Here is a 24,417-nt window from a genome sequence, read left to right on the forward strand (position 1 = left end):
GTTTATAAACATTCATGATATTAATTTATTTTTAAATTTTAAGCACTTATACTTCTTAAAAAGACTACAAACAAAAATCAGTGCTAGTCTTTAGAGAACATCTGACTAACATTAGATATGGTAGGTACAGTAGTTGAGATACATACGGTAACATGTCACTATATTTTACAAATATTCTTTCTTTCATGTGAAGACACATTATAAATATGAATGAACAAGTAATTGGTTTATTCCATGCTGAAAAAAAGAAGAAAGAGAACACAACGTTTCGGCCGTGGAGCCTTCTTCAGGTGTGAGAGAGACAGGGCAGTAGGCAAAGGGAAAGTAGCGGGAGAACAAAGGTTGGGAGGGAGGAGGAGTGAGAGGTTGTCAATCACAACCGGTTAACATATCTTCCACTACTCTTCCGTTTCTAGACATCAACTTCTCTATCAACTACCCCCGACTGTCCACTTCAGTTTATTACAAACCCACAGATTCACACAGCTACCTCCTGTACAGCTCATTTCACCCCAACCACACTAAAAACTCTCTTCCTTTTTCACAGTTCCTTAGGTTACGACGATTATGCAGCGACGACATCGACTTCGAGAACCAAGCCCTCGAAATGTACTCATTTTTCATCAACAGAGGATACCCCAGCAGTGTGATTGACAGGGCCCTTGCCCGAGCCAAAAACACCCCCCGGACCATCAACCCAATCAGGAACTCCCGCCGTAACAACCGCATTCCTTTGGTGCTTCCTTACCACCCTAACACACTTCCTATCCCCAGGACCATTAACCACAACTTTTCCATCCTACAGGATGATCCCTCCATTGGGGCCCTCTTTTCTGATCGCCCTATCATCTCATATCGCCGACCACCTAATCTGCGTAACCTCCTTGTTCATAGCTCCCTTGACCGCCCTCAACAACCATCCACACCTGGCACTTTCCCTTGCAACAGAACTCGCTGTATCACCTGCAAGTACACAGCCACCACCACACTCATTCAAGGCCCCTCAGGACAATTCCGGATCACCCAGACAGCATCTTGTACCTCCAGCAACCTTATTTACTGTATCTCTTGCAGTAAATGCCCAGCCATCTACATTGGAGAAACAGGAAAGAGACTCGGAGACCGCTTCAGAGAACATGTCAGGGCTGTGAAGATTAAAGATCTCTCCAAGCCCATTGTTTCTCATTTCACCTCTGACGGCCACGACCACTCTAATCTCTCCGTCTGTGTTCTCAAAGATGGTTTTCCGAACTCATACATCAGAAAGACCACCGAAACTAAAATTATTCTGCAGCTAGGATCACACATTCTCCCTTCCCTTAACGACAGACTACTGTTCTTTTAAATTTTCTCCATTCATTGGAAGTTTCATTTCACACCTCTTTGCACCCATTCTGACTTCACACCTCTTGATTGGCCTCTCTTTCTGTCCCCTGCTCCCGCCTCTCACTCCTCCTCCATCCCAACCTTTGTTCTCCCGCTACTTTCCCTTTGCCTACTGCCCTGTCTCTCTCACACCTGAAGAAGGCACCACGGCCGAAACGTTGTGTTCTCTTTCTTCTTTTTTTCAGCATGGAATAAACCAATTACTGTTTCCTTTGCAGCCTACGCATGCTGACGCAGCTACCCACCTGAACTACTATAAATATGAATAATGTGAATGGTATTTTAACTGAATGTATATTTTTTAAAACACACAAGCATTATTATGTTTAATAGTATATTTTATTTGGAAATACATGACTTTGCAAGATACCTATCTTTATTGTAGAAGCATCAAACAAGAAAGCAAGAAAAGTTCATCAGACCTAAATGTGAGCTGTCACAATGTAGGGCTTACCAGATGATTGAAAAAAAAATATCATTCCATTCTTTAAATACCTGAAGTAAATTGAAAGCTGCATGACATACAATAAATGTAGTCTGTAAGTCATCAAGCATCTTGTACATGCTTTAAAAAATGATTGAGGTGATACTTTTAGTATGAGAAAAATGCTCTCTCCCAGTTGTCATTTCAATATGTAGCATACACTTGTGTTTCTTTCTAATTATGCAGTACATGCAATATTCTGAAAAACATGGCAAAGGAATCTAGGAAATTGATTCTTATATTGTCAGCTATGCACCTTTCAATAATTATAACTGCAGGATGACATCTTGTTTATCTGTGACAATTTCAGAAGGTCTCTAATGCAGTCGTCTGAAAAAAGAGATCATCAAGAGAATTCTGCATATGCTTCAAACAAAAGGTGTTTGCTGCAATGTTGATCTGAAAAATTCACTTGTTCATCTGGGTCAGATCCCAGGTTTTGTGTGAAATAAATAATAAATCATCAAAACATAATTACTAAATGGTGAAACAGGATTGTCTTTCAGACAGTGTTGGTGTGCCCATTTATTTGGTTGGTGTGCTTACATTTGCTGGGAATAATAAAAAGCTTAATCTAGGAGTAATACACACTGTAAATGGTGTTGATTATTATGTGTTATATGTATTTAAACTGTATTCATCTGCCTTTCTATTCATCACCCGGTACTGTATGTTGGTATGAAATGAGATAATTAAGATTAAGATTTAAAATTAAGAATAATTTAAGAATTATTTAAGATTAAGAATTAAGTTAGTTAAGATAATTCTGCACAGCCTGCTGTGGAAAACAAAACACATAAAATACATGGAGTACTGTGTTTCTATGTACAGATGCAGCCATTCAAAATGCGCGGGCGATACCGCATTATTTTGCGGTACGCTGTACGCAGTCTACCGCAAGCTACCGGTAAATACCGCGAGTTACCGTAAATTCTCCTATAATACGACAAGCAAAATAATAGTATCCGGAATTTCCGCAAGGTGGAGCTAATAAAGCTCAACCTCTCATGTTTGAGCTGTGGCCATCAAAGTCTTTAACGAAGATATTACTAATAGTATTAATAATGAATGACCTTGGACAAGCTGTAAGTGTAAACTCAAAGTATTGCCCTGGTCAACATTCTTTTTTTCATTGACCGTCTTTGTAAAAGTAACACCACAGCATTTCGCAATCACGCATTTGTTTCCAATCATGCAAAGTACAGTGATTCACCATGCCTTTCACATGCTCATAAAAGAGATTGATTTAGGAACATAAACATATTACCGTATGCAAACTGTACTGTATACAGTATGTATATGTATATTTAATGTCTTAACTGTGCCCGTTTAAGTATTGAATATTCATATCTAATTTTACCACTGAAGGGAAATCTTAGTAGCTGAGCATAAAAAGAATAGGAGCATACTGTAACGCGTGTGAAGGCCATAAACGATATTAATTTTGGAACATAAACATACAGTATATGGCTGGTCTCGGTACTTTAAAGAAAACATACACGAAACATGGTTTCATTATGACCAGAATCGGTCTTGAGATATTTTTAACTTGATTTACAGTATTTGAGAGGTATGTCTTAACACCGATACTACAGTGCTTAAGTACTGCTCACTTATATGTTTCTAGGTTTATATTATGCATTTCATACGGTCAAATTACTTTTGAGCAACTAATAAGAAGCGCGAAACGGTATGCGTTTTAGTTTCGTTTTTGTGCTGGGACCCGTGGATTGATTAGAGATATCAAGTACATACAAGTCATTTTTTAAATGTTGTAGTTCGTCTTGAAAAAATGTTACGAGTACATCATCTATCAACAATTACACAGGTTCTGTTTCCATATTGCGGATTTTGGTTATGTAATATTATTTTCTAGATTTCACATTGTGAATATATGATTTGGGCAAACAGAGCCGCAAAGAAATACATTATGGGTTGTTGTTTTTTTTTTTGCAGTTTTATCTAGAACAAGCGATGCTTAAACCTTTGTCTGATTCTTGTGAAACTATCCACACGACAGTTACAGTACCTAGGAGTTGACTTCAGTGATGTCACTGATGGGATGTTTCTAAAAATCCATCCTCTGTAAAACGTCTTCTCTAGTTGTCCTGCATATGTATTCGCTAATGAAGCTGTGTGTTCTGAGCCTGGATCTCTACATTTCTGTATGAACCAGCTTAGAGGGCTAAAGACAGCTTGTGTTTAAATTGAGTGTAAGGCAATTTATGCTTCTAAAGTCATGGTCAGCATTTATTATTGTACTGTGCTGTAAACTTGTTCTGTGCCAAGTCACATTATTTTATAGCGTTTTTATAGCGTTATCAAATCCGGTGGCGCTGTGTGTTAGTTTCCTGACTCCCATGTCACATGGTCTGTGATTGAAACCTGTAATACCGGTATAATTCGTCACAGCCAGCACTCCGGTTGTAAAGTAGAAGCAGGCGAGATTTCCAGCGAAAATCACCTCCCCCTTCTTCAGGTGTGAGGGTCTTCTGCTCAGAATGAAACGCTAAAATGTAATGTAGGCTCTGAATGGGTTCAATTATGATTTGGGCTTGATTAAGGTCGCTGCCTTTCATCTAAAACCTTACTTGAATCCTTCTAAACTAAAAATCAGTGTTAGTGAGTTCTAAATAAAGAGGTATCCAGGTAACAGTGAAACGGGCGGACAGTCTGGGGAGATCGCCCGTTTTCCATGTAAATAGTTCCCTGGTTCCGCACCCCTTGGTGTTTCTCTCGCTCTCTCTCGGGTCACCTGATCATTAGCTCGAAAGATTTGAGTGCTTTGTGTATATTCTAATGGTAGTGGGGGCAGGGTGTGTGGGAACAGGTTTGGTTGAAATTGCATTGGAGATCTATGTTCTTCACACCTGAAACATTTTCTCTGAAAGCATTTTCTTCGCAGTTTAACCGATCTTGTTACAGCATGTTACAGTTTACTATTATTAACCATATTAATTTTAAGTGCTTAATGTAAAATCTTGTAAAAATATATTTTCATTGTTCAAATATACATTAAGTCTGACTATCATATAATAAGTTAAATACAAAACTAAAGAAAAAATAGGGTTAAATATAATTCAAAATATTTTGCTAACAATGTTAACTGTTTATGAATAATAAAATGTATTAACTAAGGAGTAGGATGGCACAGTTGTTAGTATGTTTTTTGTTTTGTTTCTTTTACATAAATACAACAGTAGTACCTGATGTCTCAGTGGCTTTCAAAATTAAATTATGCATGCAAACCTGTGAACTAGAAAGATAACTAAGATATCCATCCATTATATTCCATAATATCCATGAAATATATGGCGCTGAAATATGTGTGACGCAGTGGTGGCCTGACACGGTGAGGTGCCCTGGCAGCTGTATGATGCAGTGGTGGCCTGGCACGGTGAGGTGCGCTTGCAGCTATGTGACGCAGTGGTGGCCTGGCACGGTGAGGTGCGCTGGCAGCTGTGTGATGCAGTGGTGGTCGGGTATGTAGAGGTGCACTGGCAGCTGTGTGTTGTGACGCAGTGGTGGCCTGGCACGGTGAGGTGCGCTGGCAGCTGTGTGATGCAGTGGTGGCCTGGCACGGTGAGGTGCGCTGACAGCTGTGTGGTGTGGCGCAGTTGTGGCCTGGCACGGTGAAGTGCGCTGGCAGCTGTGTGATGCAGTGGTGGCCGGGCACGGTGAGGTGCGCTGGCAGGTGGGTGACGCAGTGGTGGCCTGGCACCGTGAGGTGCGCTGGCAGCTGTGTGATGCAGTGGTGGCCTGGCACGGTGAGGTGCGCTGACAGCTGTGTGGTGTGGCGCAGTTGTGGCCTGGCACGGTGAAGTGCGCTGGCAGCTGTGTGATGCAGTGGTGGCCGGGCACGGTGAGGTGCGCTGGCAGGTGGGTGATGCAGTGGTGCCCTGGCACCGTGAGGTGCGCTGGCAGCTGTGCGGTGTGACGCAGTGGTGGCCTGGCACAGTGAAGTGCGCTGGCAGCTGTGTGGTGTGACGCAGTAGTGGCCTGGCACGGTGAAGTGCGCTGGCAGCTGTGTGGTGTGACGCAGTGGTGGCCTGGCACGGTGAGGTGCGCTGGCAGCTGTGTGATGCAGTGGTGGCCTGGCACGGTGAGGTGCGCTGGCAGCTGGGTGATGCAGTGGTGGCCTGGCACGGTGAGGTGCGCTGGCAGCTGTGTGGTGTGACGCAGTGGTGGAAATGTTCACCATGTTTCACCATGCTGAAAATGTTTGTACCAGACTTTTTTGAGGCCTGTTTAATTGTGTCTGAAGTCTGATGTTGTAAATTTTATTGTTAAAAAGATCCATGAAAATGTCACTACTAAAGTTAGCTGGTACTGTTGGTATTGTAAGTGGCAAGTAGAGCTCATATTTTAGATTTTGTGTAGTTGCTAGCGTTGAACTGTGTGTTGGATGCACATGAATATATTCATTATATGCCAGCGCACCTCACCGTGCCAGGCTACCACTGCGTTACAACACACAGCTGCCAGTGCACCTCTACATACCCGACCACCACTGCATCACACAGCTGCCAGCGCACCTCACCGTGCCAGGCCACCACTGCGTCACATAGCTGCAAGCGCACCTCACCGTGCCAGGCCACCACTGCATCATACAGCTGCCAGGGCACCTCACCGTGTCAGGCCACCACTGAGTAACACCACATAGCTGCCAGCGCACCTCACCATGCCAGGCCATCACTGCGTCACACCACACAGCTGCCAGCGCATGTAACCGTGCCAGGCCACCACAGCGTCACACCACACAGCTGCCAGCGCACCTCACCGTACCAGGCCACCACTGCGTCACACCACATAGCTGCCAGCGCACCTCACCGTACCAGGCCACCACTGCGTCACACCACACAGCTGCCAGCGCACTTCACCGTGCCAGGCCACCACTGCGTCACACCACACAGCTGCCGGCGCACTTCACCGTGCCAGGCCACCACTGCGTCACACCACACAGCTGCCAGCGCACTTCACCGTGCCAGGCCACCACTGCGTCACACCACACAGCTGCCAGCGCACCTCACGGTGCCAGGCCACCACTGCATCACCCACCTGCCAGCGCACCTCACCGTGCCCGGCCACCACTGCATCACACAGCTGCCAGTGCACTTCACCGTGCCAGGCCACAACTGCGCCACACCACACAGCTGTCAGCGCACCTCACCGTGCCAGGCCACCACTGCATCACACAGCTGCCAGCGCACCTCACCGTGCCAGGCCACCACTGCGTCACAACACACAGCTGCCAGTGCACCTCTACATACCCGACCACCACTGCATCACACAGCTGCCAGCGCACCTCACCGTGCCAGGCCACCACTGCGTCACATAGCTGCAAGCGCACCTCACCGTGCCAGGCCACCACTGCATCATACAGCTGCCAGGGCACCTCACCGTGTCAGGCCACCACTGCGTAACACCACATAGCTGCCAGCGCACCTCACCATGCCAGGCCATCACTGAGTCAGAGATTAAATAAAACCTCACTCGCACCAAACAAATTTATATTTCTAAATATCACAACATGATCGAATTTAAGTCATTTTAATAACAATGAATAGTCACCTAGGCGTTACAATATAAACATTTATATTGATTTAAATAACATTTTGATTTAAATCGCAAATGCGGGTTTAAATATATGTGTTTTTTTATTCACAATCAGACAAATGCAACATAAATTGATATCTTTGTCTTCTAAGTATCTTAATAAACTTTCAGCATAGCTTTCTCCCCGTTTAGATTTATTTTGGGATCAAACGTGGAAAGATTAGATTGTAATCGTTTTTATTTTTTAAATACATTTTAGAAAAGTGTAATCTATACTAAAAAGCTGTACACCACCTGCTATAAAGATACATATTGTAATACTTTCGGGTTCGGATAGGACAGACACAAGAACTCAGACTTGCGGAGTTAAAGCAAGTTAAAGCCTTGATTTTATATATCACCTTTAAAAGTGGCATCTCAAAGCAAAGTAAATACCCAACACTGATTGTACCCATCTGTCATGCTAATAAAGCAGCTTGAATTGAATTGAGAGGGGGGGGGGGGTATATTTGCTTTGTGTATAAAGTACATTGTGAATGTTTTCACAGCCTTCACTTTGTCGTTTTTATGCCATTTTTTGACCACGCACGAATATTCCTATGTCCGTATCTTCGCAAGGGAATCAGTGCGAATTTTAATACTAATTAAATGACCGCGGGCACTTTCCACCCCCTCTACATTCTCAGAGTAGAACAGACTAACCTTCTAATGAAAGACGGTCCACCCCCCACGGACAGGAAAAGTGCCCACAGGCACTTAAACTTAATATGGTCAGTAACAGTAAACAGTAACATGGTCAGAAGGAGCACGTACAAACGTTTCCGAAATAACCACATGTAAGACTCTGATGCTTAAAATGTTTAGGGAGAAAGTGGAATACTGGTGTGTATTTTTTCTTTAAACTACCAATACCAGCCATATACAGTCTGTAACGTAGGGATTTCTATATGTCTTTATTTAGTGGTTACATTAGTGACAAAGGCTAAACTTTTAGCTTCAGTAACGTGTACATATCTCCCCTTTTTATAAAACGACATGGTTGAAAACTGTTCCAGAGCCACTGTTGTTTCATCAGTGAAAAGTACATCATGAAATGCCTCTCCCTGTTCAATCCACTGGAAAAAAGAAAAGGAGCATAAAGCCTCTGATGGTCATAAACGATATTCATTTAGGAGCAGCATCAGAGGTATGTTTTTAACTGCACTGCATTGGAGAGAATACCATAGTGTGTTTTTTTTTTTTACTCCCTGGCGGAAACTGGCTTCCAGAAGAATCAGTATGGCTCAGAGATTAAATAAAACTTCACTCGCACCAAACAAATGTATATTTCTAAATATCACAACATGATCGAATTTAAGTCATTTTAATAACAATGAATAGTCACCTATGAGTTACAATATAAACATTTATATTGATTTAAATCGCGTTTAAATCACCTTTATTTAAAACCCATAAATAAAGCTGATACTGTTTAGACTTTTAATTATTTAAAACTGTATTAAAGCAGCACGATACACAATGCAACGTAAATCGCTATCTTTGTCTTCTGTGTAATAATGTTCACCTCTCTGTCCAGCAAATTTACAATAGTAATAATAATGAACTTTATTGTATATGGCGCCTTTAAAGGTGGCTCCTCAAAGCGCTTTACAGGTTAAAAACAATACTGTTAGGCTGGGAAAACGATTTTTTTTTAAGAAATACAAAATGAGATATAATGATATGTTCTGGCTTAGACATTAACGAAGAGCATAACGCGTGTACTGTATACACTGCAAGTACAACCCCCCTCTCTGCAGGAGTGCTGGCTGTGACGAATTGAACCGGTTTCACGGGTATTTTCAAAGTAGGAGGCGAGATTTCCAGCGAAAGACATCCTCCCCCCCCTCAAAAACCCAGTAAGTACAGTACTTACTAGTTAAAGGCTAGGCTCCTCAATGAAATCGCTTTAACATGCTAATGCGTTGGTGTAACAGTCCGGGCGTGGCAAGCTTCTAATTTCAACCCGACTACGGCGAAAGGAACCCTTCTTTCATTAGAAGACAATGAACATATTTTAGCCCTGAATGAATTAATAGCAAACATGGTTTACATAAAAGACATTTTTCCAAGAAAGTTTAGCCTTTGTCACTAATGAAACCACTAAATAAAGACATAAATATAAAAATCTTAAGATTTTTAAAATACATGACTTTGCTAAAATTTATTTGAAAATAAAAACAATTACAACCGCCAGGGGAGGGAGAGAACAGGGGAGGGACGTTGGTTTTGCATAAGGGGCGGGGCTATGGAAATTAGCTCTGTTTGGGAATGTGTAGTTACATGTTCTGGCTATTTGTGAATTATCGTTGTTGAGTATGGAGTGTTGAGGTATTGATTTTGTGTAATGCTTTATGTTGAAAATTGAGGTGGATTTTGTTTATGATAAACAGGATAAACTGGGATGGGAGGAAGGTTTGGTTTTGCATAATGGGCGGGATTATGATAATTGGAGGACTTTGCGAGAGTAAAATGGTTTGATATATTTGATTTTGTATTGTGGTTGTTATCTATGTTTTTGGTTGGTATTATGTTTATATGGTTGTTTTTGTTGGTTGGTTGTTATTATGGTTATTAATAATACGATCTATAGTTGAAATCTGAGCCTAAATAAAAAGAAAAAGCAAGTGATTAGGTTTATGAGCAATCTAATTACTTATTCGTTTAAAACGCTATATAAAATAAAGTTTATTATTAATTTGCTGGACAGAGCGGTGAACATTATTATGCATAAGACAAAGATAACGATCCTGATCAGTTTAGAAATCTGTGTACGCTGTAAGGTTTTTACTTCTTAAACTTTTAAAATACACGTTTTGAATAGAAAGAAATCCTCTTCCTGGTACAGTATGTATAGCAAACCAGCACGTCTTTTTTCTCCAATCAGAGGGGTGTCAGATGGTGTCAGCCAATCACCATTCTGAAGCCCTACCATAATCTCTGGTATGGGGAGACCCCAGAATTCTGTCCCATAGTTTAGACAGATGATAGATACTTTTATTGATCCCGTGAGGGAAATAAAGTAAATCATTTTCATTTTAGGAAATTATTAAACGCTCGGTTAAAAGCAAAGGAGATTGTCTGTTATAGTGGACATAAAAACAAGAGTTCGCTGGCATTATATCCTGGAAGACACAGACCGGCGCCAGACCGGTAAAATGCCTGATGAACTAGGGATTGGACAGTTTCCAAGTGCTTGTACAATCGATGGAAATGTTCAAATAAATGTGCAAAAGAAATAAACAAAATAATCATTTATTTCTTTATCATATTGGGTAGCTAATGTCCTCTCTTTGCTAGTTAGTGGCTGTGTTTCTGCATTGGGTAGCAACGGGTGACTGTTCTCAGGCGGAAGATGTAAACAGCTTAATGTTCGTGTTAAATAATTTTTTTTAATTAAAATTCATTCTATACAGCAATCGCATATTTGGGTACCGTTTCATAAAACTTTCATGCTTAAAATGTTTAGGGAGAAATGGAAGACTGGTGTGTATTTTTTCTTTAAACTACCAAGACCAGCCATACACAGTACAGTTTACATACATACAGTAATGTTTATGTTCCTAAATTAATATCGTTTATGACCTTCAGATGCGTTATGCTCCTCTTCTTTTTATGCTCAGCTACTAAAATTCCCCTTTAGTGGTAAAATCCATATAAATATTCAAAACTAAGCGGATTAAAATGTGCACAGTAAAGACATTAAATGATTAAATCTTTGCACTACCAACCAATGCACCACGAGTGCCCCTGTTGGTCATTTTGGCCAGCCAATCACTTACCATGGTGCCCTGCGGTGCCCTGCGGTGGCTTGTGGGTAGGTTACTGTACCGTGGGTTTTTACCGCGCATTTTGAATGGCTGCATCTGTATGTGCTAGAGTGGAGGGGTTAATTGATCATGCTTTGATTTTTGGAAATGTCATCCATTGCAAAATTGAATATTTCAAATGGGCTGTTAAAGAAAGAAATACTGACTTAAAAACATCTGAATATAAATTGGCCATATTTACTGTATCTCAATTACTGGTGGACTGGTGGTGGAAAATTAAGGAAAACAAAAAAGGCAAGATTCTACCAATCACCCTATATCACATTACTATACATATGTCTGCTTCTATTTATTTTTAGCTGCTTTCCAAGACCTCTATAGCTTAAAGATTTTCAACCTCCCAGCCCTTAACCCTACCTCTCAGGAAGGTCTTTCATTATAAGACCTTAATTTTTCTAAGTTCCAATTTGAATTTTTGACTTTACCACTCTGTCTTCCAACTGACTCATACATATTTACAGCTATTGCTCGGCGGCTCACAGTTGCCCTATCTCCTCCACTCACCATTCCCATCTCTTTTCCATTTATGCTTTTCTAGATTGATTATTGCATCACTTATATTAACAGCTAAATTCTATCCAGCGTGTCACTGTCCAGGGTATCCGCACAGTATGTCCTGATGGGCTGAAATGGGAATGGACTTCACAATCCAACATGTAACCATAGGATACTTCTTAGATCTGGCAATGGTGTTCCACTTAATAACATTTTCAGGGGCTCGACGCCATGTTCATATGAACAGGTGTCAGCTCTTCAGGTAAACAAGTTAAAACAATTCAAAAGTATGGAAAAGAATACTCTATACAGTCTGTCTGTAACTACAGAAATGTAGCTATTGAAGAAAGTCCAGGAGAAAGACATTGCTTTCTTTCTGCCCATCACTTGTTACCACATTGCTATAAATACAATTTATACTGTATATTAGCCACAACAATCACTGCTGCTCCACCTTCTCAAATCCACTGCCGCAGCAGCAGCTTTATTTAGGAGGAAGGACACCCCATTCATATAGCCTGGTATCATGCCTTAAAGCCAAAGACATGTCAAATAAATTTAATCAATACTCAGCCTGTTAATAACTTCTGAATTTGTATGTAGAGACCTTTATTCCACACATTTGTCATAATCTTTAACTCTGTCCATCTTAGCATTCAAGACATTTAAAGTATTTCGAGACTCCAGAGCATATATTGTTTAATATATCATAAAATAAGGATTAACTGCTTATTTTTTCAATACACTATTGCCTTAAAAATTTAAACAAAATAACAGTTACTTTGTATTGTCAATGTGATTTTCACTTATTCACACAATTGTATATTTTCTTAGTATTTTAAAAGAAAATGTTTTATTCTTGTGAAGATTAATTTATGCCTTCTTTATTATGCTATATCTTCTGCTTCGGGATACTTTTAAATTTGTATTTAATATAAATCAAGGCTTTGGTTAGGAGATTTAGTACGATTTATCATCTCTGTTCATTTAAGATGACAAGTCTTAACATTGATATATGAATAAGAAATGTATATGTTTATGAAGATGAATGCAGTGGGGTTTTTTGCAGCACTGCTACAGAGAGAATTCACAGGTTAGAAAGAACAAGTTTGTTCTTTAGTTAGACACTCCTAACATTGACATGACCACTGCAACCGTGTTTTGTCATGTGTACAACACTCCTATGGTTTATCACCTTTTACATGAAAGTGTAGGTACTGGATTCAGCTATTCCAAAACTATTTAAGCATGACATTTGGCTTTCATTTGCTCACTTGTTTCAACAAATCCTCATTTTCCTGCATGAAACACCATAATGATGTTGTTTTCACCTCGTTAACTCTGGTCAACATAATTTTGAGGCTTTCAGGGGAGATTTGTAAAGCAAGCAAATCATGCATGTATTTTTAATCAAGCAGAGACGGTTCCATGTTGTGGTATATTTAGTGTACTGTACCAAACAGCTTCTGTATCCTCCCACCTCATTGACTATTTTATTGCATTAGACATACAGTAAGAAATAAGATCACTGCAAAACCTCACCTAAAAGTTTACTTTCCAAAGGCACATAGTGTTTTTGTAAAGTTTTGTTTTTCTCCTAAACAAATGGACATTCAATACTGTTTGTAATGCTAAAGATAACTTTCCCAGCATGTGTTACAAAACCAAACAGGACTTGTGGTTTCAGATAAAAGGGAAGCTGAATTAAATAAATAAAGATCTGAATTTGTTTAAAACAAGCAAAGATAAAGTGTCATTTTACCATCCTCAAGAAGATGAGCATATATATAGATCTTAGATTGAAACATTGCAAAATCTTGAATTGCAGCCAAGAAAAAGGAAAGAACAAGGTTTGGAGACTAATTTAAAAGAGAAAGGGCAGTCAGTCTCTCTGACAGTGATTAAAGACAATTCAGACTTGGTCAGACTAAATTAGAGTGAAGCTAAGCTCAGGTGCCTACTGGCCATGCCAGCAAATAAAATATATTCAATGATTATGATTATATAGTGTCTATAAAAATGCCACAAATGGGCAATGACATATTTCCCTTTTTATAGACAGGACATGAAACTGACAGCTGTCTACTCTTCTCATGAGGTTACTTTGAGCTAAACAAGGAGAGAAATCATAATTATGTACTCATAAATATGCACTTTGTAATCACTACTATGTTTATTTAGTTCTGAAAGTTGGTGTGGAGTCTCTCTTGATAATACAAAGATTTCCTGTTGGATTACGTTTTGGCAAGAATGTGGCTGTATTTGATCAGACTGTGCTTGTGTGATGACCAGACTTTACACTGAATCGAAAATCAACTGCACCTCAAAGTTTAAGTGAAATTGTGTATTAGAGAAAAAAGGGACAAAGGATATTAAAAAGTACTAGAGGGCTCTTAAAATAAGATGCTTTGCTTTATAAATAATATAAATGATAAATAGCACCTATCAAAATAGAGAAGACACAAAAACAGCAGTATCTGGCTGCTTGTAAATGAGCATAATGTAAGGCTTTACACATATAGTATGATAATGCTGAACGCTAAGATCTGACACCATTTTCTGACATTAATTGGAACAGTTACTAATGAGAGGAGACCATCATACCCATCTAGCCCATTTGGTAGTTAGTAGCTATTTGATTGAAGGACCTCAAACTGAACTTTTTGGAAGAAGCCAAGGAACGACATGACAGGAAAGCTTGTTCCTTACTCACGCACCCCTTTGGTTTAAAATGTGCCTCCTTTATCAGTTAATATTAAAGGTTAATATAACAGTTTACTGTCAATGCAATCTAATGCGCTGTAATGTATTGCATTTCTGAAATTACCCTCACAAATGACCTACTGCATAGAGTTCTGGAGCACTATGTTTTCACTTTAAGTGTTTTCTCTACAATCACTGACAAGTTACAGAAAATATCCATTGTGACAGACTAGGATTGTTTTTGGTTGGTGTGTACTATTTCATGCTTGTAAAATTTAATTAATATAAAAAAGCTATTAACAATAACTGGGAAATTATCACAAACATTGGCTTTTTCTTTCTGTCAGAACTAAGTCTGATATCCCTGAAGGGTCATTTCTCAGGTCTATTACTTGTACTGGTGTATGCTAATGGCTTGTCATCCCTGATCTTCATAGGAATGTGGTTTTGTGTTTGTTGATGACTAGGTTTTATGTAGAATGCTAATAAATCACACTGCAGAGAGAAACCCTGCCAATTACAGATGCAGCCATCTAGAACGCATGTCAAAGCTTCCATCAGTGGTAAGCAACTGCAGTATACTGTACACTGTTTCGGCATACTGGATTTAGTATTTCACTGCTTAAAGAAGTTTAATAGGAGACACTTGTGTTGTGTTAGATGAAGTAGTATTAATAGTGAAATGGTAGCTTCATTTTCTCTGGGTTTTTTTTTCTTAGTCTAATATTCATATTTCTTGAAAATATATTTTAGGTGTTACTGTGTATACTGTAAACATATAACACAATGACCTATCTACTGTATTTTACAGTGGCTGTACAGTTTTATTTAAAGAAAACTACATCCCATGAATGGAGCCTGGATCAACCCTTGTTTTTTAACATGCCTGGTTTCATGGAAATTCTAAGGAAGTGAATTTCATGGATTGACTATAAACTAATCAAAACTGAAATGTTTATATTGCAATTTGCCACCAAGTGAATTCTTAAAGTACTGCACATGGCTTTTAGATAAATTTGTACAGTATTAAATGTTTATTAACCCATTGGTGCTTTCTTGCACTAAACATACTGTATGTATACTGTACTCATTTAAAATGTTTTAATCAAATACAATGATTCCAGTGCTGAGATAGGATATTGCTACTATGCAGCAACCACAACTCCAAATAAGGTACAGTACTGAATGCCAAAATACTGTATAACATTAGTATCATCACACTCTACTGTTTAAAAGAATCAATATTTTAATTATGTACTGTATACAGAATGATTAATGTGTATAAATAGTAAGTAGAAAAGAGATAATCTTATTTTAGATTTTGATTATAATTGTTTTACATACTGGCTTTAAAACATATAGTATTAAAAAGCAAATAAACACGTAAAAAAGGCCAGATTGTGTAGTGATTTCCAATGCATACTATAGTGGTATTATACAAGTCTGCACTATATTTAGATGAATGTATTTAAATTGTCTTAATATTGCCACAGCAGTGTAATACGATTTTAATGATCAGCTGCAAAACACTGCACTAAGTAATGACATCTTGATAAAGGCAGTGTGCAATAATGACACAAACACTACTGTATACTGTAGTTGATGTACTGTACAGTATAGATACTGTATCTATGTATATTACTTCATGAAATTTGTTAATGTGTGTGGCACACTTGTAAATGTATTTTTTGTTCATTTATTCAATTCACATCACCAAGTTAAAAAATATGTGCTGTGAACTACTATATGTCCTGTTCCTTTTCAAATAGAGTATAGGATTAGGACCATCTTTAATCATTCAGGAGGGGGGTGGATAAAATATTGTAACGCTTACGGCCGACAGGTACTGTGTAAGAGCCGGCGTACCAGAGCAGGTGACGTCACCGCCCTTCCCTGTGATAGCAGGACTACAGCAACTGGGCTGCGGAGAGATCTCTCTTTAGCTCACGAGGCTAGGTCGCTGCAGAGAGACGCGGAAGTCCCGGGTTCGAGCCCCGGACAGTGTGGGGCCGACCTAATGCGGCAAGGGCGCCCGCCTGAGCCCCCGTTGCGTTACAATATTAAAAAGAGAATGTTTTTTTATTAAAATCCATCAGATACAGTATCTACACAGCATCCTCTATTCTTAACTTGCTCTGGTCAAACTTTGCCTGACTTTCTGATCAAGGGACCACAAACCACGATCTTATCAGTCCCATGCAAAAAATGACATCAATTTTCTTCAGGGATCCAGCTGACATTAGAGCTTTGCAGAGAGGTTAGAGATCCCTTTACAGTTTGCTGATAATATTTATTTAAAAGTTTCCATTTCAGCATGCTTTACTTTCACAATCTCTTAAGCCCATTGTCATGAAATGGCACTGACCTGGAGAAAGCTGCATCCATTTTACAGACTAAGGAATCAATGGTGTGGTAATTGCTCAGTGTCTTTGCCTTTGCCTTTGATTAGGACAGGAAATGCAGAAGAAATACAGTACATGAAACTGCAGAAATCTGTCATTGGCCCATCAATGCAACTACCATCCATACAGCCCTTGACACTTGGTGCCCAGACACCCATTCTTTTCACTTTGTGACATAAACAGTATTTTTTAGCCATCCAATATTAGATAGTCATCAGGATTTAGTCATGTTGTGTGTTGTCAAAGACAACTGAAAATACTGGAGCTTAATATGAAAAGAATATTTGACTCATCGATCAGCTTTTCAAAAAAACAATATGATATGTAATTGACTAGACCTCCCCTGGAGAAAAGACATTTAAAAGTTTCTCACTAGTAATACAACTACAAGAAAGCAGTACACATCTTTTATAAGTATACTTATGCAGATTGGAAGCACAAGAGCCTTATTACAAACATAATGGTTGTTGCATTACAATACCTCACTGGGTACATACATAATGCTGTTTATTAATTTTAAATTAATACAATAGGTTGAAATGAAGTAGATACAGTAGGTTTCTTGGTAGTTTGAGTAGCATTGATCCTTTGGATGACAAAGCAAGTGACAAAGGAGTGATCATATGGCTCCAAAAATATTCCATGTTCATAGGTATTTTACTTGAGTTAAAATTTCTAAAAACACAATTTTCATTGAAGGAAGAAGAAAAGAAGATATGACATGAACTGCCTGAGTAATGAAGATCACCTATTAGCTATTGGCATGATTAAAGGCACCCTATCTGTGAGAGTAGTTGCTCAGAAAATGGAATAATCTGCTTCAAAAATCAGTGGCTGAAAGACAACATTGCTGTCTTCTGTAGATCAGAAACCATTAAGGCATTGGCAGATGTCAATATATTCCAGTAGAGATATCAAGCACTGATATGCCAGTACATTGCAAGGAATAACGAGAATGCCCAATGCTGATAGGCTGAAGGAACTGAAGGAAGCTTTTTAGTCTTAATCGAAATGGATTACGAGAGGACTTCAGCCACAGATGGAAAATCTGCAAAAGCTTTAAGAAAGTCACCCCAGTGGATTTCTTCAGAATATGCAGTGTAACTCAGAAACCAGAAATCACTAATGGGCACTACACTGAAGAACTGAGAGCAGGAGGCATTTCTTTACCCAAAGGGTTATGGGAGAATGGACCTACTGTAGCTACCTAAACATTTTGTTGAAGATGATACCCTGGCTCCTTTTAAGAAACAGCTCAATGAGATCCTTGGATCAATTATTAAACACCAAGTGAGCTAGATGGACTGTTTCACCTCCTTTCATTTGTAGCTAATATTATTTTCTTGACTTGACTTGAAAATGACTTGATATTCACTAAGCAGTTTATTTCGGATAATACAGTAAGTTTTTACCTCATTAAGCAGTTCAAGAACAAAAAGGGCTGAGTTTAAAAATAAATCATTGACCCTTAGTACAATTTAGACAGTTTGTGTGTGTGTGTGGGGGGGGGGGATTAAAAGAGCATTACCAGCCTTAAGATCCAACATGAAATAATTGCGTTCCTCCATGCCTAAAGCATAAAGAGTATTCCATGGTGCAGTACAGCTGAAGAAATTGATTACCCAACAGCAGAATAGTGTTCTGACTATATTTAGCCTTGTACATTTAATGAAATTCATCCATTTAAAAAATAAATTAAACCCCTGAGTGACATATATCATTAGCATCACCAATTATGTCTCCTGGTCAAAAGAAAGCATGCATTAAAGTAATAAAAATAAATAAATCATGCATCATGAAAATAGAGTGCTTTTGCAAACATTTGGAAAATTCTGAGGGTTATATGGGACATGGGCTTGTGGTAGGTCTTACTAATGTTAGCTTTTAAGGAAAAAAAACGATGGCATACCCTCAATAACATTGTACAACTATCAGTTCACTTAATCTTGCACCACGATACAAATCTAATTCTGCAGTCCAGAAAATGAAGACATTGTGGATAGAAAATTGTCCCACTGCAGCAGCATATTTTTTTAGGAACTGTTATTGTAAAAAAGATGTTGGTTCTACAAACATGCTTTTCAAGGAGAAATGTATTATTTTTGTTCTATGAAAATGGGGACAATAATAAACTGTCAAACAGATAAAGTATGTTCAAGGCTGTGTACTATGAATAGTGAAAAATATTTGGAAACCTGTTTCTTTGCTAAAGAAGCACATTTACTGTAATTCTGTCACCACATGGAAAAACAATTGTAATCCAAACTATGCATCACATGATGGAAACATTCATAGTGTGTGTATGCTCCATTCCCTGAAACAGGTGTCTCATAAAAGTTTAATGTTGATTACATCTTATATAAACCCTTGTATTATCACAGGCATTAGAAAAAGTAGAAAAAAATGTTAATATCGAGAACTTCACATCTGTTCTGATATAGAAGTAGACAGAAGGAGATGTTTAGAAGCTGCAATGTGTATAATAGCACACATTTGCTCTAAATGCTTTTGAGTTGATAAATACATAATGGGGGTATTCAGTTTCACATGTATTAATAATTTTATGTTTATGATGTTGTTGTTAATATTACTATTCAGTATGTTAGCATTTGACCCTGAGATGGACACATTTATCAGCTAGAGGGACAGCAGTCACATGCTCACAGTACTGATACAGTACAGTACAGTGCCTTATCCTTCTGGGACAAGCTCTAGTTTGCCGAAACCTTTTCCAGGATCTTTCTGATAATATTATATGTTCTATATATTATAAGTTTTCTTCCTGTCTCTAAGACTTTAGATTTTAGTGCTGAGATGGCCAAATAATACTTTATGCAAAATTGAGATTTTTTTCCTTCATTAATTGTAGTTTATGAATATTTGTTATGATAGGAGAATACAGTACATGTTTCTAGAAATAAAGAAAACGGATATGATTAACTTTATATTCTGTGATGTTCCATGGTAAAGCTTAGCTGACAAAAAGCTTGGGTTTGCAGAATGTTTCCCAACCCCTCATTCCTCATATACAGTATAACCCACATCTCATACCAATTTGACTTGTTTTCTTCTTTTGGGCCACATAAAACAAATTTTAGGAAAGCAAAGCAATCAGAGTTTGTGATAGTTAACTCTTCAATGCACTTTGGTATACTTACAGATTTCATCTCTCTCATTCAAACTTGACCTATTTTGTAAACAGTGGGGAAGGGAAAATGGGAGGTTTCCTGAAAAACAAAATTCTAGCAAAAGCTACCACACCAGTCAAACTCTGCCCTTAAACCTATGTAAATAAATTTAATAAGCTGAAAACAACATTAACTGAAACCAACAGTCAGTAAAATACAAGATTTACAGGGGCTTGATTTCTTGGGATATGTTTACCAGTTATACTACCTGTTACCTGTAGTAAATTAAATAAACTTCTTTAGCTAAACTGAAGATTATTTAAGATATGAACATCAATATCATTTTTTAATGCTTGATTCATTTCAGAAAGCAACATCTCATGGACATAATTGATTTGTATTTTTGTAGGCTTCTAAGTTATTGTCTTATAGTAGCAAACAGTACAATTATGCACATACTGCATATTGTATTTGAATTGCATTGACTGATTTTTCATTTCAAATCATTCTGTTTCAGAGAGCCACATTCTTGAAGATGTGAACAAATGCATCATTGCCCTTCGGGAACATGATTTTGAAAACCTTGACCGTTCAGCAGGTGCAATCCGAGGTCGAGCTGCTAGAGTGGCCCATGTGGTGACTGGAGAGATGGACAATTATGAGCCGGGTGTTTACACAGATGGAGTGATGAAAAACGTCAATTACCTCACAGAGAATGGTATGTCATGCTGGCAGAATCATTAAGATGACATAACTTCTGTACAGAGTATAGTGAGATAAATACTGCATTTTATCGGATAACATGATGGAGATCATTTAAAATAACATTGGCATGTTCTTCTGCTTAATGAGCTGCATCATTTGTGTCACAAATTCTGACAGGTTTTCAGATGCTGAGCTTCATCACATAAGTTTAGTTTTACATTAACACAGATACCCACCCTCAGGGTATCATCTTGCTTCACTGCACAGATTACTGACAATGCCTCACAGTACATCATGGCAAAATAAAACAGTGACATTGACCTGAAGAAACGCTTTCTTACCATTTATTAAGCCTAACCTTGATAAATCATGAAGGGGCGTAGCAATTGATTTATATCTTATATCTTTTTTTTTCTTCTATTGTTGGCTAAATCACCTTTTATTCATATACTGTATATTCTAGGTTTACCATCTCAGACTATGCAACCAATTATTATTTAACAATATTAATGATTTATTTTCAAACCATCTGTAAAAAGGTTTGGAGAAACTAAACATGAAGAAATACATCCCTAGAGATGTGTTTTTAAGCAGGTCACTTGTTTTCTTCCTTAAAATCTAGAAGAAAAAGAATAAAGCATTGAAGATTTACCAGTGAAGGGACATAATTCAAAATGATGATAACACAGCACCAGAGGCAATAACATACATAGACACAGAATGCCTCCATTTAGGTTATGCAAAAAGACAGAACCACAGCTGTATGCTTTATGATGTGTTCGGACATTTTTTTTTCATTTAAAATCATACAAACACACATTATAATGCCAAAAACATCTTATTTTGTAGAACTGGATGCTTTTGCCATACATCATTTCCTTTTAATGGCAGATGTGGGGTCATTTACTTCATATGGTCACTGGCATAAAGTTTGTTCTCTTCACTGCTCGAGACATCCCCTACATTTTCTGTCCATGGCTCTGCTGCAAATTTTTATAGTCTTTAGTTGTCTTATTCTCATTTGTCTCTTGAAAACACTGGAAAGTGCTACACTGCTCATGAGTCGAAGGATATCCAGTTTTATCCATTGTGTTAGCAATGGTTCCTGTTTATCTGTGTATTTTAAAAGTGCTCAGCACTATAGACTTGGGCTGGGTGATATGGCCAAAAACATTATCACGATAAAAATTTTCATCAGTCAATATCGATAATTATCACAATAAATGTCAAATCATTATTTCTTTCAAGTTTAAAGGCAGATTTTTTCTCCTGAGTGAAAGTTGAAGAAACCAGGCAGTTAATTGGTAAATTAAACAACTCTTATTTTAAGAACACAACAAACGCTTGCCAAACAGCAGAAACATAAAACAAATCTGTTAGCTGGTCTGCAACACCCGGTCTGCAACACGCACGCGCACTCACGCAGTATTTTGTGCGCATGCGCATATCATGTGCAAAGCATAAACATATATATCAAACATTTATCGAACTTTTGTCAAAATTATATTGAGGAAAATTATATCGCGATAATTATCGTCATCGAATTATCGCCCAGCTCTGCTATAGACTGTAACATTGCATGCTGCTCTTTAGTTTTTTGTGGCTCCCTAAGTAAATATTGTTTTACAAGAAAAAGACTTTAAGTATCTTTGCTCATATTCTCAGCTTTTCTTGTTGATTTTGTCATGTTACCTAAGGTAGATCAGAAAACATGCACTCTTTTCAATATCAATTTTGTGTCCCAGTTTTTCTTCCCGTGGATGGTAGTGTATTGAAGCATACATTTATTTTTTTTTATTAAAAAAACATAGCACACAACATGAGGAATGAAGTTGTCTTATGCAAGACATTTGGATCTGGAACATAGAAATAAAAAATGTACTGTACATGTAACATGACAAAAATGTTTCAAACTCGTTGATCGATATACACTAAAAATAAGTATATACAAGTAATAAGTAATATAAAAATAAGCAATACAGTGCCTAGCAAATACATTCTCCCATTTTACTGACATTTTGTTTTCATCCAAAAATGTGTTCCTTTAAGGTTTTATTAAGAATATTGAATGCATGATTTTGCATGCATGATTTGTAATTCAAGAAAATGGTGTTAACTGAAAGGGGGGTGAAGGCACTGTATATCTGTCAGAGATAAGAACAAATGAGAATATAACAGAAGAAGTATACAAAAAATGTTTAATTTATAATGGGTTCTGTGTTTTCCCTAACATGCTGTAATTCAGAATGTGTTTCCTTAACCCAATTTAAAAATGTATTTGAGACACGATGACTGGAAAAACGGAGGAGAAGAGCAATAACAAGAAAGCTCTTGGCAACCTTTATTATTCTACATTGCACTGCATGTTTCAGTTTATTGTATATTACATTGAGACCACGCTCAGATTAACCTAAGTCATCACCATAGCTATTGTAGCCAAGTAAGAATTTTAGTTGATAGCCAAGATTTGTATTGTTAAATACATTTTTCTAATGATAAAATTATATTGAATTTCTCCAGAGGAAGTACCTTAGCTCAGTGGTTCACAAAATGTGGTCTGCGGACCAAGCATGCGCCGCAGGCTGACCTAATCATCTTTCTTAAAGCAAGTCTACGCTGTTTAAGTTAGAGGAAAGAATATTGTAGTGTCTGCTACAAAAGGGCTCCACCTGGGAGTACTGTTAAGAACTGCAAGCTGTAAATAGTGGGAGGAGGGGGTTGTGTGTTGGTTTTAGGTATCGAGGTTTCACCAAATGTTAAGGGGACTGTGTGTGTCAGTAATGAGGCGAGCACCAGCCTAGTTGTAGGCTTGGCTGACTTGAGGGTCTGCTGAAAGGGCAAAGTTTCCATTCATTCTCCTTGGCTGTACCCTTCTGTTGACTTTGTGTTTTAATGAAGCTTAAGTTACGGCGGATCATCTCGCCTCTTCATTCTCCCCATCAGCGCCTATCACTTCAGTGTTTTAGTTTTATGCACCACAAATTAAATTATGTCACACATTGAAAAGAATTGCAAAGAAGAAGGCTCTACACAGAAAGAGACCATATGAATTCACTAAACTGAATTTCACTGAGAGTTGGAACTATGTCTTTTGGGCAGGTAAAACAAAAATTGAGCTTTACATACACTTTCACCACCTATATACAGTATTTGATGCCAGAAAGATTAAGCAGAAACTGATGCATGTTGGGACCTAAACCTTACATCCTAAAATGAATGAGAATGTACCCCCTTCTTTTTCTTGACTACAAGGCAAGAGAAGAAAAGCAAAACTGCAGATAATAGTAATATTGGAATAACAATGATTTGATAGTAGTGTTGGATAGCAATAACACTTGGAGATATAAAAACAATACCAGTGGATCCCCAAAGGACATCATGGTTCTAAAAACATGTACAGTATATGGAGATATGTTTTCATATGTGCACATATGTTCCTAGAACTGTATATAAGGAGCTCACTTTAATTACATTAGCAGTTTTGAACATTTAATGGTTAAGTCTCCAACACAAAATGTATATAGACCTCAGGAAAAGTCATTTTAACATTTCGGGGGAAATGATACAGTTTAAAAAAATCAAAGCATGAGATATGGACAATTTGGCCTTTTTTCTTAGACAAATTTTCTTGTCCTTCAAGAAACAGTAAAATTTGCTGTTGTTTCAACAGTCAAGAAATTGAAAAGAGA

At 38.1% G+C, this 24,417-nt stretch overlaps 1 protein-coding gene across 1 annotated transcript in view; it reads left to right on the forward strand.

The window, feature by feature from the left end:
* LOC148834983 (catenin alpha-3-like) overlaps nt 1-24,417 on the forward strand; it is a 634,761-nt gene that overhangs the window by 545,262 nt on the left and 65,082 nt on the right. Inside the window, exon 12 of the mRNA XM_088915226.1 lies at nt 20,541-20,741. Within this exon, the coding sequence (XP_088771352.1) occupies nt 20,541-20,741 (201 nt within the window). The remainder of the gene's footprint in view (nt 1-20,540; nt 20,742-24,417) is intronic.

Source organism: Atractosteus spatula, chromosome 5 (assembly GCF_055471065.1).
Source record: "Atractosteus spatula isolate fAtrSpa1 chromosome 5, fAtrSpa1.hap1, whole genome shotgun sequence".
Taxonomy (NCBI): Eukaryota; Metazoa; Chordata; class Actinopteri; order Semionotiformes; family Lepisosteidae; genus Atractosteus; species Atractosteus spatula.